Raw genomic sequence first — 20,815 nt, 5'->3', positions numbered from 1 at the left:
ACCTTTGTCGGTTGAGCTAAAGCAGCCACCTTGTCCAAAGCACAGCAGGGAGCCCGAAGGGGAGCCCTTGAGGACAGCAGCCAAGGCCGCTTCCACCCGAACAGCAAGAGGCAAAAGGTGGAAGAAGCCCTTTCAAGTGACATCCCTACATCCAGAAGACCACCTCTGGCAACCAAGTGGTATTTGAGTAATGTTCAATGTTTACTCAAGAACAGCTTGACCTTTCTGACTAGCATTTGCCATCAGCTGCGTAATTCAAAGAACTGCTCTCAGGACCAAGGGAGGGCAAAATATTCACAAACATGTAAATGATTCGGGAGCCCAGATTCTGCTTTCAGAACTAATGTCTTTTGGGAGTAATCTAATCACTCTGATACAGAGTTTGAAAACATTTTTCTGAATGAAGTTAATTTGTTCACATCAACGTTTACAGTGGGCTGATTACATGTGTTTCTTCAAATGCTGCAGAGCAGAAAAAAAAAAGATGCCACAAAAATGTGTATTGCAAAGCCTAGAATTTCCACCCCGTGTCAATATTTATAAATATACAGTATACCACCCCCTTTCTTCCTCCCAATCAACACACGTTCACCCAAGCCCCTCAAATTAACACAGCTTCTTATTTATCTTCTGCATTTAACAGTAACTTACTGGTTTCAGTGTATCCTGAAATCCATCACCCTAGCACTGCCTAAAGGAAACTGCCAAAGGGTAGCAGAGACACCTTAAAACACAGCAGAAAGCAACAATGTAGGCAGCTCCTTTTCAGTTACTTCAACTGTTATGTCTATCTTTTCAGGTTTTTTTAATTTCACAGATCCTTTGCTTCACTCAGGATGACTGCTATCTAGTTATTTCTCATTAGAACTCCCAAGCACATGCTTTACTCAAGAAGTAAAGCAAGAGGCTCTTTTCCTGACAATGTAGTATTGAGCATTTTTTGTCTGTTTATAAACTGCAATGGGTGCTGTGTCTTCTAAAATACACTGAGAAGCACTGGAATGTTTCCTACAGAAAAGTGTCGTTTAAGAGGAAAGAAGTCCTACTGAACTTTAATTATAAATCAGAAGCTTAACTCAGTCCTACCAACAAGCAATCTGAAGTAAACTCTGCAACTGACCCACTGGCTTTTAAGCCCTTGCCATATGCATACACAGTCTTGTGCTCTATTTTACAGCATTTCCAGCAAGAACATCAAATGCCAACTCACAGGAGCACTTTGAGAAGTACCCTTACTTTCCATCACTTCCCTCCCAGCCCCTCAATCATACTGTACACAAAAACAATCTATCTGAACCACTACATGTGTGGGGATCGCTTTCTATTTCTTCCCTGGAAATTATCTATGTCTCACCTCTCCTTCCCACTTCTGCAAGCAAGTGCTCTGAGAGTGTGCTGCTTCTCTTCTCCCAGGCACTGGGTTGCCAAAGGCAGGCATGCATTTTGCTAACAGGAATGGGGGGGAAAAGTATCAAGAGAATCTGCTACCTCAACTGAGCTGAAAGAACAAGTACTAACAAAAGAACAAGATGAAGCAGGAGGGAAAGGTTTTATGCAGGACAAAGTGGGAAAAGCAGAGATGGGAAATAGTTGTCTTATTTCATAATGAAAAATACCTGTAACTCCAGTAATACCTAATTACCTTGGAACACACCAGTGTAATTCCAGTATCTCCTATAAAATACTACTCTTTAACTCACTTGTAGAAAAGCGTTATTCTGTTGGAACAGTCACATAACCAGAGCAGCTACACAGTTTGCAGCCTCATCATTTAACATACAAATACATATTCTCAAAAGCCTTTAAGTTTAAAGTGCAGCTGTTAGCATGCACTTCATAGATTCTGTAATTACAATCTGTGGTAATTTTCCTAACAGCTAAAACCGCAGAGAAGTTAAAGATATCTATTTCCTATAATGGGGAATTAGTAATTCCTCAGCCTGCCAATTCCTCTTGCTTAAAACCTCTCACTCAAAAAGACCAAACAACAGTTTCCAAGTTTTTTCAAACAAGAGCTTAACAAGAAGTAAAAGTAACTATCAGTAGTAGCTCAGTTTAGATTAGCTGAACTTTCCCAATAACACAGTAAGGTCAGGGTTTGGGTTGGAAAAGCTGCAGCCAGCAAATCCCCGGCCAGCAGCTAAACCAGCCCCAGGGCCATCCGCTGTTTCTCAGAAGGGGGGAACAATCAAAAAGAAGAGGTAAAACTTCTGGTCTGAGATGAAGACAGGTTTATGACTAATAACAGAACATACATACCAAGTGATGCACAGCACAAGTGCTCACCACCTGCAGCCCAGCAGTGCCTAGATAGTTCCCAAGCCATGATCCCAGCTCAGTTTGTCTGCTGAGCATGATGTCATATGGCCCCTTTGGCCAGTTTGGGTCAGCTGTCCCGCCTGTGTCCCCTCCCAGCTCCCTGTGCACCCCCAGTCTCCTTGCTGGCCAGGCAGAATGAGAAGCTGAGAAGTCTGACTTGGAGTAAGCATTGCCCAGTAACAACAAAACCATGTGCCATCAGCATTATTCTCATCTTAAATCCAAACCACAGCACTGAACCGGGTGCTAGGAAGAATATGACCCCCACCAACACAGACCACTTTGCAAACACCATGGTGCTGTTACAGTAAGGCCAGAATGAGGGACGCAGCAGGCCAGCTGATACACCTTTCTGTCAGTCCTCATAAGGCCAGGCTATCAGGATGGTTCTTTACACACCACTGGTGTATTGCTACTATTCCGTTAGTGTAGTAAATATTATCACATAAACAAACACTCTGTGCCCTGCCAGTAAGCAACACCACATGCTATCTGGGCAGAGGTAAGACTAACACACTGCCTGCAGGCTGGTGAGCACTTCTGAGGGATAACATGCTTGGAAAAAGGTATCTCCATCTGAAGACTCTCACTGGAGTTAAAGACTCACATCACACACTGTCACCGTGCAAATGGCTGTGAGTGCAGTGCATCTCCCAACACAAGCCAGGCAAGCCTCATGCTAGGCTCAAAGCAGGGTTTCTCCCACAGAAGAGAGCAGAGAAAAGTCCTTTACTTTCACACACGCAGTCATTCTGCCTGGCAAATATACTTCTTGCTTACAACTTGATAAATTATTTGACCTGAAAGATTAATAAAGTGAAAGGAGGGAAAGCAATATAATGATTAACTCCTGTCTCCTTCCACCAGAGTTGATTTAACTTTCAGATGTCCACCCTAGTGAAGCCTGCACCAGTCCCAAAGAGGATGACTGACCCTACCACAACCCCAGGCTTACACTGGTCACCTCAAAGCTGAGTCCAAGTTCCTACCCAGACAGTACTGCACACGGACTCGTCCCTGCAAATCAGTGCTGCACAGCTCAGAGCGCCCTGTGCCAACCCCAGAAAGCCACCCCGCGTCTGTCCGTCTGTCCATCCGTCTGGCCAGCCGGCTGCCAAGTAGCCAGAACCAAGAACAGAATAAAACTCTAAATACCTCCGCTTCAGCAGTGCAATAGATCAAATTTAAAATAATTTAATAAGAAATGTTAAGTCCAATAACTAGCCACAGTTGTGCTTTGTTAACACCTTTGCAGTTCCAGCATAAGAACATTTTCAAATTAAATCTGAAGTGCCAACAATGCCACCTGGGAAGTCAATGTGCAGATTCCCAAAGCTTTGCAACATCTTCTACCATGCACAGTTTTGGGTGGCTTTTTTTTTTTTCTTTCTTTGAGGAGGTGATTTTGCATAGCATTTTGGAATATTCAAGGAATATAAATCTGAGCTGTGAGTCACTTTGATTGCATCTCCTATACTAGAAGTATTCAAAAATCCTTATGAAAAGATTCAAAGTTAGCATTTATTACTAAAACCATAAATCTTTAGGTTTGTTTGTTAAACTTAAACTCTTCAAGCAAAACGGACAGTGACCCCAACTTATCTGTTCAGAACCAGCTTATCACCTGTTTATTACTTCTTACTGCACTTTGGTGACACTCTGCTACAATATTAGTACAAGTTTTGATGTGTTGCTGTCACATCCAGGCAAACCTCAAATCCCAGAGGCTCTCCTCTCACTTCCAAATGCTCAGAAGTCACTGGAGTGGATGTGTTTTGCAGGAGGAGGAACAACCATATATACAAGGTACAAGGAACATTTCAGGTAACTGTTGAGGATTTGTTATCTTTACAGTGAGGGTGTGCACAGTGAACTATGCCCAGATTAAGCAATGCAGTAGGGGACTTACGATGCAGTAATGTGCTCCCTTACAGGTATATATTGGAACCTATTTGTTCATATTCGGGTTTGTTCTCTTGTGCTCAGATACCCCCACCTGCAAAGCAGATTGCATGGGTTCTAGAAAAACCATGAGCAGTAGCACTCAACCCACAAAGTGTTTAGGAGAGTCACAAGCCTCCTTTTGCCCTGCTTATCACTCAAGGCCAGAAAGCTACCAACAATAACCATCAAAAAAGGACAATGCATAAGCAGATCACAGAAGAATTGTTTCCTGAGATCACCTCTATTAGCCCAGTGATGAAGAGATACACTCAAGAGCTTTGATGTCAGGGGCTGGAAGAAATGCTTCCTCCTGGCATGTAGCTGACTGGTCCTGTCCTTCAAAGTATTTGGAGAAGCTGGTCTCTGACTAACCTTGTGGATCAAATCATGGGTTTTAGCATCTTCTTTCCACTGAATCTTCAGCTAGGATACCTCCCAGAAAACTACCAATATAAGCCCAGAAAATACCTCAGTGAAATACTTTCCAGAAGTCCAAAATCTTAAAATTCAGAGACACCAAAGATGACTGAAAGATGACTCCTATATAGAAGATTTCATGCAACCACCTCGATTGCTGTTTTCTGCTCGGACATAAGAACAAATAACTCAGCACACAGTGAAAAACGGGACTTGTAATGGTTTGAGAGTTACATCCTTACAACTGACCCAATATCACACAAGCAAATGCTGGAACTCACCCTAGAACAGGGACACCCCAGCATGGCACACCTCCTCATGCCATCCAGGTTTGTGCATGAACACGCCTGTGTGCAGTCCTCTGACAAGAGGAGCAAACAGCGAGTGAGAGGCTGTGCAGAGCTCTCAGGAACCCAAGAGTCCTCCAACTCACCTACCAACTCCACTCTCTCAAAGTAATTTCAGTAATAATTTGAAGATTAAGCAAATGTATCTAATGTACCAAAAAAGTGAGTAGAAGATGCAGCAGTGGAGACCAGCTCTCAGAAAAAGAGGGGTCACTGTGAGCTCTACTAGCTGCTGAATCAATAGCAACGAGGAGCATGTTCCAGCGTGCCCGAAGCAGGTACGCTTCAGAGGAGCGAAGGCTGAGAGAACCACTCCAGCAGCCAGTGTTCAGTGACTTAATGCCTACAGACAAATACCACATTACACAAGAAAGGAGAGAGGAAGTTTGCTATCCGAGTTATTCTCTTCAGTTGCTCCAAGGTGCTGCTATGCTGGGAGCTGCCGCTGCTTCTCACTGCCACTGCAACATCACCTGTCACTGCCTGAATACGCCCTGTCCCGTCAGGCCAAGCTGCAGCACAAGCAGCTTTGGAAGAGGACAGGTTAATTCAAACCCAGAGAGATGTTAGCTAACAAACAGTTGGAGCTGATGTATAATATAACTACAAGACAGCAACACAAGCAGGACAGTACCTGTCCCACAAGAGGAAATCTAACAGCTCAATGAGACAGACCTTTCTTCCACCTGATGTTGCAAGCAGAGGTACACGTAAAGCAGCCGCTTACCTCAGATAACAAACTAGCTCTTCAAGGCAAATACCAACATGAAAATCCTCTCTTGTGAGGACCTGCCAAGTATGACTACGACAAAGAAAAATCCCCTTGGATGAATGGGAGTAAGGCAGTGAGTCCAAAACACAACCAGAAGCCTAAGGAAGAAGAAGATCCTCAAGCACATGAGTTAAATAAAATAATCAGGACCACAGCATTTCAGCCCAGCTCAATACCGACCCAAGACTGTGTGATTTGCCATGATGACCATTATTCAGATCAAGATAGTTCCTTCACTAGCCTGTGGTTAACTCAGTACTTTAACTGATGGTTGTGGAAAGCTTGCTGACCAGGAGTACCTCTGCATATGTAAGAGATAAAAGCATTGTGCAAGGTGCAAGTGCTGTGTAAAACTTGACACAATTTTCAAAAGTTATACACATACATATTTTAGATTAAAGCCAAAATCTCACTGAGGGAGAAGGGGAAGCAATGGGAATGCATATATAAAGGAATATGCTTTTTGTAACAATCCCCTGGAAATGAAACAAACAGAAGAACCCAAAACCAGAACAAAAACCCCCTTTCCTTGTTGTAACGTGTGAAAAGATCAGCTGTTCCTAAAGTAACAGAGGAAGTGAACAGCTTTAAAATTAAGACAGTGAGACAAAAACAGAAGAAAAGGAAGTTATGTTATCACACTTCCTTGGTCTAGATCAATCACAACATCAAGAGGTCAGGCAAGGTCAACAAGCTTTGATTAAGGACTTGCTATCTTGACTGCACACTCACACAAGATCAACACCTTATTCAACAGCTATCACAAGATACTCCTGCATGGTATATTGTAGCGGTATTCTTACTGTAATTACAGTATGTCATTACACCAAGGGCTTATCTGTACCCGGTGCTTGTCACAGGTTAATGGTTAATGCAAGTTCTTTCAGATTTTATTTGGTATACAAAGTAATTGCACAGAAGCATGCAAGGCTTCAAATGGGTGTACTTAAAACTACCTGTAAGTAAATCTGCACTGAGTGAAGATAAACCAGGATTTCTCCTCACCTACATGCTTTCATTTCCCTGATTTGCAGGTTTCCAGAGGACTTCAATGCTTGCCTTTGACCGCTGTCGTATCCCATACTGGCATTACCACAATACTATTCTGTCCACGCCGCCTAAGGCCACTTTCAATACAGCGTTGGCTATCTCCCCCCTAATAAATCACACCAACAAGATGGAAGAGTGGAGACACAGAGACTCTTACTTTGATCCTAAGCCTCTGCTACCATTGTTCTCCAGTAAAAATTCTGTAAAATGCAATGCAAAAAGATAAATTGGGAGATGCATGCAGTGCAGTATGGTGATGGAGCATTCCACACCATAAAGCCACCTCCAGCAACTGTATAAGAGACTCTTTAGCTGCACATCCCTTTTGAATAATTCAGATCTAGTTCTCATGCCATGGAGGACATTACAAGACTGTTAGGGAGGCTGATCTGGAATGAGGGCTGCCAAATAATCTTAATTGTCACCACGGGAGGAAAAAAATTAACAGATGTTGCTGATGTACCAACATAAGACATCCTCAGACCCAGCCATGCAGCCAGTTCACCCTCACACGCACCTGATGTGCTGGAACTGCCCTGGGGCAGCTGCCTCCTACCTTCGACCTACCCTCAGAACTTTGTGTGTCTGTAGACAGCCACGGTACACAGTCAGCTCAAGGGCTGTGCTGCTCTGTCTCACACAAGTCTGGTGACACAGCCGTAAGGGTCAGAAAGACAACTACTGGGGACAGCTTGAATCGAGGGGCCTATGCCAAACGCAGCAATACCAACCCGTTCACTGCATGATTATGATACAACATGTGGCCATCACTGCAAAGAGTCCAACAGGCACCACTAGGAGAGGGTTTTGTTCAAATTTGCTAACAGGAGTCCTGCCACCCCGATCCATGTGTCTCTCTTGCTTTGACATCATAAGTTCATAGTATTCCTGGAAAAAATTCCTGCTGCGTTATCTATTGTAGGTTAAAGTTACAAAACGATTAAAGTTCAAATTGCTTCTTCTGTAAAACTATTTGGAGCCTAGGAAATATACCTGAAGCCTACACCCAGCTCAGTAGCTTTCCTCTCCTTGTTTATAGGAGTACTTTGTCTAGGCCCAATTTCTAGTCAAAGGGACAGAAAACACTATTCAAATATGACCGACATCTTGAGCACTCTTTGCCAGTTCATCCAAAAAGATAATTCAAAAAGGAAAATGCTCCTAAGTCAAGAAATCCCATCACGTTCAAACTGTGAATTAGCATGCAGATTGCTCACCAAGAACAGCAATAGTATTAATTTGCTTATCATATGCATTATGCAAGATTTTCCCTGAGTATGCTGCTGCATCACTACCAGCACACGCACCTCTCAGGAAAATACCTAACCTGGTTCTGGGCTGCACTCTGCTACTGCTGTCAGTTCTGACACACAAAATAAACATAAAACTTAGAGGTAAAAGTCACCTCTACCTTTGGCATATGCATTATTTTGAAGTGCATACCCCATATGCAGTGAAGTATTCTGAACGACCAAATTACGAGGTCAATAGAAAGAAGTGTGAAGTATTCTATCGTTCCCTACTTCAATAGCAAGGTTACAGACACACCTTCTCAAAACCTCTCCTCAAAGTTTTGCAAATTCACAAAGTAAAAAACCCTGACCTCATAGTCCAGCCTTAAAAAGATGCATATAAGCTGCCCAGGAGCAAGATACAGCAATAAGATGGTTTCAGCAACAGCATGCTTTCCTGAGACACATCCCTATCTACTTGCTAGGGCCAACAATGCAATCTCAGTCAGGCTTCCTAAGACTTATCTGACACTAATGGTTTGCCAATGCAAAAATGAGAGCTACAAACCAAACACAGTTTAATACTAACAAAGGTTTGGGGCAAGATCCTCTTATTTCAACTGCATACTGCTGCAGAAAGCATGTAGTAGCTCTTGAGAATCAGCGATCACAAAAGAGGGAATGACATACTCTTCCTCTCACTTAATACAGACATCCCTACCTACCAAAAAAGTCCGCCAAACTTCTGCTGCTTATATAGCCACTCCAAGGTAAACAGGTGCCCATGTCCCAAACAGGAGAAGACAAAACAGTTCCCAAGACGCATTCACATGCTGTTTCCTTGCCTGCATACAAACCAGGAGGCCTCTCAAGTCCTCCTTAAATCAGCTAAACAAAACATGCCGAAATGTTGGCACCATTCCGAAATCCTGCAAGCGCAAGCAATACTGTTACATAATATTTACAGTATGTTTCCTAAAGGTCTCCTCCAAGTGCCTTTAGTCCAACATGCCCCCTCTTCTTTCCCCCAAACTTGTTTTCCTCTGCCAGCCCCTCCAGAAGAAAGGCAGTGGGGAAATAGGCGATTCCACTCCCCCAAGGCCCAGAGACCACCTTGTAGGGCCAGCCCAAGCTTTCACAAGCACTTGAGTCACATCTTTGCACTTCTCCCTTACGGCTTATGCATGCAGCCAGAGCAAGGAGAGAACACCGTCCTAAGAGGCTTTCTTTGGGAGCAAGCACATTTGTGTCTACACGTTTTGCCTGAATAATGCATTTTTATGCATGATGTGCAACTTAACATACACATCTTCACCAATCCAAAATGCACACAGCCCCTCTACCAGAAGATACATTTAAAAGTCGTGCGCACAGCTCCTCGTTTCGTCAGAAGTCTGTGCACACAAGTGCCCGCTTTACTTAGGTGAAGCATTTGCCTGTGTTGAGTAATGCAACAACAAATCAAGCACCAACCACGCATTTGATTTCAGCACTTAGGAGTACATGATGAAAACCAACACAATTGATTAGCATTTTATCAGATTTCCTGAAGTTAGGCGTCCGGTCTGGCTAGACAGTTTGCTGTCGGTACGCATACTCGATGAACTTAAAGGTCTCCTCCAGCCTAAATGATTCTGTACTTGCTCTGCTCCCTCTACACCCAGCTCTTTCTGTTCAGGCTCTAACCCACGTGGAGATAATGCTACTGCGGGCAATGCGATGCACAGGCCTGAGCAAGGAAGGGCTGAAGAGGCGCAGGGTAAGTTATCTGAAGCAGACAGCTGCATTGCTGTAGCCCCACGTCCGCTGGTCAGCTCAAAGCCTGTGGAGAATGAGCTTGCACCTGCCTTGACATACTTAGCATCTTTCAAAAGAGAGATTAGAAGACCTGAGAGGCTGACAAATTTCACATGAAAAAAACATCATAATAGAACTTATGTAGCAAAGATGTATGGCTTCAGGCTATTTTCCACCCTAAAGTAGTTACAATTTTATTTCATGGTACCCTCTGTAATCTTGGGCAACACACTGGGAACCCTTATGTCAAATACACCAAAGCCTGCTCAATTCCGTACCAAGCACCTTGGCAGGCTGCAGGTGTGTGCCCATCCATGTGCATGCCCATGCTCGGGGGGGGACAGGATTCCCTCCCCTTCATCCTCAAGTTTCCATCAGTACTTTAAAACACCGTGCATTCAATATTCCAAAACATAGAGCTTTCTATGTAACTCGGGTTCCTCCTCAGGAGTGCGTATTAGCATGTTCCTTCCTTAAACTCACACATTAATTGGGTTCTTGCCGCCGGCAGCAGATTTCTGTGAGAACTAACCAGCTCTCCGTGGAGCCTCAGAATCCCTGCTTCCTACCTGGGAACTATGTAACAACTGGACTCTTTCCTTTGGCACAAGAATCACAGAAACCTAGAAGACAAGAAAAACTTACAGGCAAGCCTTTATTTTGGGGAGTTGTTAGGCTTTGAGGCTTTCGGCTTCAACAGTTCTTGGGTCACCTATTAGCTAGACTCAACCTAAACTCAGTGAGAGCCGTAAAACACCTATTTCAGTATCCCACATACATTTTTCTTCCTTTTTAATCGTGACAGTTCTAACATTATTCAGTTTCCCACAGCACGTACCCCAAACAGAGATTCCTCCCCCAAATCCCAATCCACACACCCTTCTACAACCTTCTGCTTTGCTACAGAGTACCCTGACAAGGCAAATCTGACCAAACTCTCACAGGTATGTTACGTGTTAAGTCAACAGTAACAACATGCGCACACTGTGAAACTTCTCATACATTTTCTGAGTTACCTGCTCCTCACAGCACTACTGTCTGTTGACAAAGCCCTCAGAGGACAGGGAATACGTAAGCTGACTCCAACTGGTGCAAAGCAACTTGCGGGGAAAACCAGACCTTGACTTACAGTGCCATTTCAGAAGGCACAAAGTTAAGAGTACAGTACCAGAACAGAGTACCTGTGCTGCAAACATCGGCGTTATTAATAGAACTGCAAACCTGAAAACTTAGGATAAAGGAAAATATTAAAGGCAGGCCAGAGTATGATGTATACAGCAGCACCAGTAACTCTGCGGGAGTCGAAACTGGCCACGTGTTGAACTGTCGGTATTTCAGCGTTGGTGACTGTTCGCAAATACTGGGCACGCTGTGTGAGAAATCTGTCTGGAAATCAAAACCAATACCGCTGGGGGTTATTTTTTAATTGCTCTGTTATCTCTTTAAGTGTATAAATAGCGTTAACTCAGAGAGTACACTTCTCAGCAAGAATTTAAAAATCTGAAAAAACTCAAAGATTTGACTAACAGCTGCTTTGCTTTTAGCCAGAACCTCTCCTGTTGCACCATGTTTTACTCACCTGAATTACAGACAGCCGGTACCCACTGTTACGTGTTTACATAAACTGCCCAACTAACCAAAAAATTACCAGTCCGCTTTCCCAGACAGCTGATCGATCGAGTTGCGCAGTCAGGGCTGGTTTTGCACAGCTGTACACACAAGCAACACCCTTGCACTGGAGAAACGAACGCCACACGGCAGCTTCCAACCGTGTCCGCCAGCGAGTCAGGCCTAAGCTTTCCGAAAGTGGGGCTACTGCACAGCACTCAAGAGACTCAGCAATTCAGGGGGTGAACTGCCCGAATTACAGGGTGGGACACAGGGAAAAGTGCCAAAAGCCTTTAGGATTTCTTCGCAGTTTGAAGAAGAAGGTACCTGCCAACACACAAGTAATGCTGGAATAAAACCATAGGTACCTTTCTTCCACATTAACTGTCAGAACTAGTCAACGCAAATTTGGGAATTCATGTTGGAAATAATTAATCTGGAACATTTACTTCAGCAACAGCCTCACTCTCTAGGTTACAGACCCCTCTGTCATTATTGCCCGGTGCCTCAAGAGCCGAGACAGATGTCTTACCACAGAGCTACTGAAAAGAAACTCGTACAGGTGAGGGACAGCAGCAGCTCCGTGCACACCACGGGCAGCTCCACAGGAGGCTTCAGGCAGCCTTGCCAGCAGTCATCGGTCACACTGCAATCTTCACAAGACCTAAGCATCTTCTCTGCTTTCTTAAGAGGCTTCAGCTCCCTTTACAAATTGTTTCACAATTTTTCATTCTAAATTTGCTAGCCAGCTGCCTCTAAACCTTTGAAATTAAGTTTTTACAAGCAAACCACTCACTTCCATAATTTAGGACGCCCAACGCCAGGGTATATCTTAAGAGACACTGTACCTTACCCTGCCTTGAACAATGGCAATCGCTGAAACAGAACCTCAGCACTATGTAAATATATGCCACAAAGCAGACAGTCAAGACAAATGTAGACCAATGTATTTGAGTACTTTATGACACTGTTAAAAAAAAAAAAGGCTAACAAAGCAATTCCATGAGTCTGAAACTGATTAAACAAAACTCTACTCCAGCAACAGACATCACCTTGAGTACTTCTGTACAGTTGCTGAGCTGCTTCGTTACTAGTATTATTAACGTCTCACTGAAGCTCACCATTTCTCCCCTCTCTTCCATATCTTCAGTACAGGGAGAAGGTTTACGGATTTGCAAGAGAGAGAAGGCCACTTCTAAAAATGTTCCTCAACCTTCAAGTAAATAAGTGACAAGCTAGAAGATAAACAGAGTCCAAAAACTAACTTAGAAAAAATTTGGTACTTAACTGTGTTCTGCATACATTACTTTTAAGTCTCGTGAAGAAAGTTATGGAAGGTTCCAACACGTAGTGACTACAGAACTTAAAATAGCACACTTCTGCAGTGTCACTTTATTAATTATTATAACCCCAGCAGTAAAGGTAACATAGGGGCGGGCAAGACAGCAGGGAGCCCCAGGCACCAAGAGTTTGTCTTCCAAAGCTACCAGAAAATTTGTATCAAAATTTTTTACAAACATTACAGAGCTGCAACTTTGTAAGGCAGAGAGGTTCACACTTCCAGTGGGAGGCAGCTGAAGGACCCTTGGGTACAAGTTCAGTACACCAAAACTGACGCACCCAAATCATTACTGATTTCTAAAACGAGCTCTTCCTGGCCTTCGACTGTCACCATACACCGCCACCATCTGAACCCTGGAGCAAAGCCAGACTTGTTGGCAAAGGAGCAGGACTGGAAAGGTTTGGAAAGGGTATTACATCTTCACACACCACCCCAGAAATCCAGACTTACTAAGTCAGATGTACGTCAGCACGCTCTTGCCACGGGGAGGAGGGGTATGCTACAGGTCAAGGCAAAGGTTGTATTTTGAAAAGTATGAACTTTGGAAAAAGAAAAAAAAAAAAAAAACAAAGCCACAGAAGTTAGCAAACAGCTTTTACCCAGGGCACCACCCGTATCAAAAGCTATCCCCATGCTTAAAAAAAAAAAAGGAGGAGGGAAGGCTCAAACCAGTTTTCAGGTAAACAGGGCAGAGGGTACATATTTGCCTGCCCTCGATCTCTGTGGGCTCTGGCAACACCGACTGACAAGACCTAAGCTAACACAAAACACTGAGATCATCACACATGTTCCAGAGCCAGAGCTCCCTGAAAACCATTAATAATCCCAAACTGGAATCCATAGCGCTCTACGCACGCAGGGAACTTTATTTCTGGCTGCGGGGCCAGCGTGCGCACGCACCGTCTCCGTCGGGTCTTCAAAACGCGCTCCCCGTGCAACCACCCAGCCCTGTGCGCTCCCTTTTAACAGCGGCGCCGTATTAACGTCTTTAAGTCACGGTGCCCACGCCGCGTTTGTCCCACACGTGGCACGAAGCCCTCTCTCTCGGTGCGCCTGACAGCAGCTGCGGAGAGCAGGCGTGCGGGACCTGCCCAGCTGACAGCGCGGGACCGCTCTCCTCCCGCCGCCCAGCCCAGCCCAGCCGCCCCGAGCCACGGCCTCGTCCGGCCCCGCAGCATGTGCGCGAGCGGCAACGCTCTCAGACACGTCCACAGCGACAAACCCCGCAACACCCGCACCGCGAGCGGCAGGGTGACCGCGCAACGCCGGCGCTGGGCAGCAGCGCACGTTACCGGGCGGGGAGCGCGCAACACGCCCCACGTGCGCACGCGGTGACAGCGGAGGAGCCTGCGAGGAGCCCGGTCCCCTGCGGATAGGCGTGCCCGCACCATTAGCATGCACACGGGCACCCGCTGCCCCCGCCGCCAAACGCTGTCGCTCCCCGGTCCCGGCCCGACGCCGCTGGCCTCCGAGGGCAGGACGCTCAGAGCCGCTACCGCAGGCCGCCCGGCCATCCCCCGGCTGCCCGCGCCGGACGCTGACAGCCGGGGCAACGGCCCGGCGCCACCCCCCGTTCGCCGTCTTTCTCCCCGCGCATCCCTCCGACAAGCGGTACCTCCCGGCCCCGGCCCCCCCACCCCCGCTCCGCGCCACTCGCCAGGGCCTGGGCCGGGCCGCGCCCCGCCGCTGCGCCTCAGGTGCCGCGGCCCAGCGTCCCCCACCGTCGCCGCCGCACCTCGGCGGCCGCCCCGTGCGCGGCACCGCACCGCGCCGCCCCGCTACTGCCACTCGGCCCCAGCGTGCGGCCGCCGCTCCCCGCGCTGGCCCCGGGGCGGGGAGGGCCGAGGCCCCCGCCTCCTCCGGAGGCCGGGCCGGGGCCAGGCCCGGCGCTGGCTGCTGCCCGGCGCCCCCCTCGCTCACTCGCCCGCCTGCCCGCCCTCCCTCCCTCCCTCCGGCCCGGCGCCGCGGCCGCTCACCCCACGACTCCCTGGCTATAGTTCCTCTTCTTCCAGGGGGTGCCGGTGTAGAGCGGCTCGGCCAGGCCGGCCTGGGCCCGGGCGGCCGGCTCGTCCCCCAGGGCGGGGGCCCGGCCCTGCCCGGGGGGCCCCAGCAGGAGGCTGTAGTTGAGCCCAAAGGTGCTGGCCTTGTTGTCGCGCTTCCTCTTGTTGCTGGCGGCCGCGGCGGCGGCGGCGGGCGGCCCCCCCCGTGCGGGCCGGGCCCAGGCAGCGGCCCCCGGGGGCGGCGAGGCCTGGTGGTGGCTGCGGTTGTGCTGGTTGTTGGCGCTCTCGAGCGGCAGGAAGTCGGGCTGGGGGTCGGCGCGGGGGGCGCGGTACATGCCGGGCGGGGAGGCCGGGCCGGCCCCGGCGGGGGCGCTCTGCTGCTGCTGCTCCTGCTGCTGCTGCTGCTGCTGGAAGTAGAGGTTGCGGACCCCCTGCGTGGTCTCCCAGATCTGCATCCACAGGCGGTTCGAGGGGCCGAGCTGCTCTGGCTGGAACCAGGCGATCCGGGGATCCATCAAACGGGGACCCACCCCGGCTGCCTCCGCTCCCCGCGCCGCGCCGGCCGCCGACGCCGAGACCCTGTCACCGGGTCCCAGCGCTAATGGCGGCTCCTATGGAAGGGCAGCTCCGCGCCTGCCTGCTCGCTGCCGTCGCTCCACAGCCCCCGCCCCTCCTGGCGAACGCGGCGAGGCGGGGCGGGGCCCGGCTGGGCCGCCGGCACACGGGCCGCGCGCAGTAAAGGGGGGCGGCGGCCGGGCGGGCGGTGGCCCCGAGCTCCCCCCACGCGTCACCGGCCGCCCCGGCCTTCCCTCGCGCTTCGGCCGCTGGGGAGCGGGGCCCCGGGCCGGGCGGCTCTCGGGCCGGAACGGCGGCCCGTCTCACAGCGGAACCGCCTCAGTACCGGGACGGGTGGGTCCTCGGCGGGGCCCCGCGCTTCAGAGCTGCGGAACAGCGGCAGGCAGGAGCCGCGCTCGGAGAACGAGCCCCTCGCCTCGGCCCCCCCCTGCCCCGCCGGCGGCAGGTGCAGCCGGGCGCCGCAGGCGGAGGGCCCGGACGGCGGCAGCACCACGGGGCGGGGAGCCGCCCAAGCTGCCCCAGGGTCCGGCGCTGCGCTGGGGTGCGGGGGTGCCGCTGCCGCCGGCCCCCACGGCTGGTGCCGGTCTACATGGAACGAGGCCGGTGTGTGTACCGGTACCAGCGGTGTGCGGCTTCGGCTGCCGGCACGGTGCCCTGCTACCCCAGCCCCCTAAAACTGTTTCGGGTATGGTCAGAGATAGTGCTGGGTCTTCCCTTCTTTGGGCTCCAAAGAGCAAAAGCTAGCCTATGTGCCCCGTGCACTCATACAGGCAACGCTTTTGCAGGTGGAAGACACACATGACATGCACAGCCCAGCAACAGCAGCATGGAGCAGTACAAGTCCCAGGTGGATTCAGTTTTATTTTTACTGTTTTCATACTACAGCCTTAAAACATCTTTATTAACAGCTACAAAGTTTCCAGCACACCGGGTGGAGGGCCTGGTGCCGCAGTAGTCTCAGCATTGCATGGGAGAGGATTGCTCTTTAGGAAGACAAAGGTTCAGTTATTCTGAGAATTACACCAGAAAAAGGTAACCAGACAACAACTACCCAAATGCTCCTCATACATCAAAGATGCAAACACAAAGGTTTGGACTTAAAGAGCTGCATTTATATTCCAAGCAGTCCAGGAGACGGACAGTGTGCAAAGAAGTCATCTTAGTGCCACTTCCTGATGCCAACCAAAGTTCCGTCTTGGCCCCACCGTCCCAGAACAGGACGTTTTGTCCCCAGCCCTGCTCAGCTGTCACATGTCTCTCATCTGCACTGTCTCAAAGAAACCCAGCGACAGGACAGAGCCGGAGGGTGAAACTTGGTTTTTGAAGTGACAGTCTTAACTGCTTTGAGGATCACAATCTGTACCTGTAACTACAATCAACAACCAACTGGAACCTGGTGAAATGTAAGCACAGCTTGGAACTGGAGAAAAACGTCCCTGAAAAACCCTACTTTCCAAAACCCACATTCTTCAGTTATTCTGAGAATTATAAACATACCAGGAAAAGGTAAACAGAAAATGACTACCCTGGTGTTCCTCTTACGTCAAAGATGCAAATAAAAAGATTTCAATTAACAATTTTTTCAAACACAACACAGAAAAGCGGGCATAAGTCTAATAAAGGATTTCATCTTATCCTTAAGAAGATAACACTAACAGAAAAAATGCCTGAGTTTATTGGAGTTTTTTTAAAGAAAGCCAATTCTGAAAAAAACCATCCCCCAAACCAATCTGTTCTATACTCACAGCACATAAATGTAAAGAGTGTTTTCTTGTAAGATTGAGGTAATTTATTGGATTCCTCCATAGCAATCCTAGTGCCAAGCAAACAAAGCCAGGACACAACATGGGTGGTGTAGTGCCACAAAGGCGTTAGATAGGGACTACAGCTATGGGGTATTATAAAAAGAGCGACCCATCCCCCAAGCCAACCAAAAAACCCACTCGAATATCGTCAAAGTGATTTTTTTGACCATGACTTTGAAGCTTACCTCTCTTACTTGCTAAAAAGAGAACTTCCTAGAAAAGGTTATTTGGAAGCATTATGCATTTTCTGGCTGAATCAGCCATTCTTCAGTTAAAATTCTGGGAGCGCTTTTCACTCTCCATCGAGGGGCGAGGAGCAGGGAAAAGGTCGATGCAATTTTCCTTAAAAGGCCAAAAAAACCTTTCACGACAGAGGAAAAAGAACAAATCCTCACTGGGGTTTGTGTCAAAAAAGGAACACAAAACCAGGAGAAGGTATACTGAATTCCTGCTACACCTTTAAAAGTGGTCCAGGGATTCACATGAGCGCCTCCCAACCCCAGGGCTGCCTCGGGACCCTCCCTTGTGTTGTAATGGCCACAATCGTTCTCACAGCGTACAGATGATTACAATGGCTTATTAGCTCAGCTCACCAGCAGTTTGATTTAAGCCCTTAATATAACTGTAATGCAAGGAGTTCCTGTCGCCCAGATTTGAAAGCAAAAAAGCACCTTACCGTATCCTTTGCGTGCAAGCCTCAAACTATGTTTTTATGTGGTCACTATCTGACAAGGTGCCTCTCACAGGAAAAAGGAACTTACAAAACTAATACAGAAACAAAATAAAAAGTGGAATGAATTGATTTAAATGAGTGCTGGTTTTCCCAGAAGGCACAAAAGTTAACAGTTTGAATTTATTTGGCAATTAGACAGACAGCCTCCGCCACTCAAGTAAAAGCTGCTTCAAACAGAAAGGCTCACCACACTTCAGCCCTTGCAGAAGACCTTCAGGTTCCTTAATCTGCTGCGAATGTCAGAGTTTCAGGTTTTGCCAATTACCTTAATATTCCATGTCTTAACAGTATGTCCAATGCAAACTACATTTAGATTGTTTGCTCAATTCATCTGGGCCAGAAAGGCACATTATTTTCAATTACCACTTCCATTGCCTGAATTTGAATTTGCAACAGTAAATGTAAGGCTAGACGTTTCTATCCAGTCCTCTGGGAATGCTTTTACTGGAAATCACTTACTAAGGAAACAGAACATGAGTTTATGTGCATTTTTGCTTGGTTGCTTTATGTTAATAGAAATGAAATGCGTATCTTGTGGAATAATACTTACAGTACAAGTAGATTCTAATTTAATTTGTTCTCTGACACAGTTCTCATTTTGTAATTTTACTATACTCTGATTTTTTTTTTATTTGCCCACAAAATATAAATATAAACCCCAGATAAGCAGTACTGGTTAAAGTTATTCTTGTTTCTAAGATGGCAATCTTTTGGGAGAAAACAAACCCATACTGTGCAAAAAAATACCTTCACCACATACCACAAACCCCAAACAGTTAAACTACTGATGGTAATGTGGTACACAGCCATCTTCTGAACGGCAAGGCATGATGTATAATGCACAACAAATGCCTGTTTAAATCTTGCCACTTCTTTCTTTTCATAGAGAGCAAAAATAAAAGCACATAGTAATGATAACTCCTTATCTACACAGTTGGGGATTCAACATTTTGCAGGCTGCAGAGAGGCCAAAGCAGCAGCCACCACCAGTCCTACAGCATCTGAACAGGGAGGGGAGTACACAGCCCTCTTTACTTAACACCACTGACAAACTCAGCGCCTATTTTGGTATAAAATCTCAACTCTGAGCCAGATTCTGTTGTGCTAGGTGTCAGACAGGGAGACAAATAAAGCAGCAATCCATACTTTCAAAGGATTGCAGTTTTTAATTCAAGCACAGATGATGCCTTGGGGACCGGGATAAGCAAACAAATTCAGTTCAGATACCTGTTTTGATACAGGTCTTATCTGTGTGACTTCATCAACTGATGAAGATCACTTACATCTATTTAACATCTATTTACTGATGCTGCACAGTCTAGATCAGTCCACTTTTCACCACCCTCAAAGTATCTTCAAGATCTGTCTTTGGCATTGTAGGCCATTAAAGATCCTGTCTTTGTCTCAAGCCTACCCAAAACCTATTTAAATAAACCAGTGCCAGAAGAGGCCCCAAAACATTTAATTTGCACCACACCATCACCTCTGCTGCTGCCTTAATCTTCCTTAACTGTGTATCCTGGCTTTGGCTGGAATAGGGTTAAGTTTCTTCCTAAACTGCTGGTCTAATGGTTTGGATTTAGGACGAGAATGATGTTGATAACACAGTGATAGTTTAGTTGTTGCTAAACAGTCAGCGACTTTGCAGCTTCTCACAGTGGCCTGCCAATGTACTGAGAGGCTGGGAGGGGACACAGCCAGGACAGCCAACCCAGACTGGCCAAGGCATATTCCATACCGTATGATATCATGCTTAGTATATAACAGGGGGTGGTGGGGAGGTGGGGTGTCTCAGGAACCAGCTGAGCATTGCCTTTGGGTGGTGAGCAACTGTGCTGTGCATTACTTGTTTCGTATATTCTTTTTATTAGTAGCAATACTCTTCCTTTTCTGTCCTTGTACACTGTCTTTAGCTCAGCCCACAAGTTTTACCCTTTCTCTTCCCAATTGTCTCTTGCATTGTTTAGCTGTGGGCTGGATTAAACTACCACACAGTGTCAAAACAACCTTTATAGCCCCAATCTTAACAGGTCAGCTCTTCTGTATTTATAAATCTCATCTGGTTTTAGGCTCCAATCTGACAAGTCTTTAAATCACTGGTAACTTGCTTTGTCTTCCATCAACAAATGTCTTCAGAAGTCTTCCAGGCTTTTCCTATTATCTTTTATTATGTCCCATACAAGCAGAACATGCTCTCTAGATTCATGTACAGAATTAACACCTCTCAGTCACGAGCCCTCATCAGGCACCAAGAGCAAGTTACACTACATTGGTAGCTAGGCAGGTGATAGAGTAAGGTTTCCTCATTCAGAAAAATAGAAGTGTGGACACGAATATCTAACAATATATGTTATTAGATAACATAATATAATATCACAGAGATGCCAAATGAATATGAGGTGTCCTGGTAAGGACAATAGACTTTGGCAAAGATCGTACAACACAGGGTACTAGGAAACCATGTATAAGGTGTCAATTTTAGTGATGAGGTTAACAAAACAACAAACGCCTCCCAAGAGCTACAGCTTACCTCTCTATCAACCCAAACACATCTGATGAGCTGGAGACAGAGGGACCAGCTTGTCACCATTTCATGCCCTCAGCCAAGCAGGCCTACTGAAGCACCCTGGTCTCCTCAGATCAAAGGTGAAGGGATTCTTTCAGTTTCTGTATGTTAGGGTTTTAGCAAAGACTCACAAGAAACCAAAATGGCATGTCCTCATCTCTCTTTCAGCTATCACCTGGAAATGGCATGTGTACCAGAAGACAGAAGCAAATACTTTAAGCACTAAAAAACCCATACACTCTGCGCATGCTATGGCTCATGCCATGCACATGTTCTTTTCAAGACACTCAAATGATTTCTGCATAGC

General features: G+C 47.1%; 1 protein-coding gene across 1 annotated transcript in view; it reads right to left on the bottom strand.

The window, feature by feature from the left end:
• TENT4B (terminal nucleotidyltransferase 4B) overlaps positions 1-15,343 on the bottom strand; it is a gene marked incomplete at its 5' end in the record, with an annotated part of 44,686 nt that extends 29,343 nt beyond the window's left edge. Inside the window, one exon of the mRNA XM_084270109.1 lies at positions 14,805-15,343. Coding sequence (XP_084126235.1) covers positions 14,805-15,343 — 539 coding nt within the window. The remainder of the gene's footprint in view (positions 1-14,804) is intronic.
• Positions 15,344-20,815: the final 5,472 nt, after the last annotated feature.

The sequence above is a fragment of the Gallinula chloropus genome (genome assembly GCF_964237585.1).
Source record: "Gallinula chloropus genome assembly, chromosome: 13".
Lineage (NCBI taxonomy): Eukaryota > Metazoa > Chordata > Aves > Gruiformes > Rallidae > Gallinula > Gallinula chloropus.
Note: the sequence above shows the minus strand (reverse complement) of the source record. Positions and strands in the feature narration are given on the sequence as shown.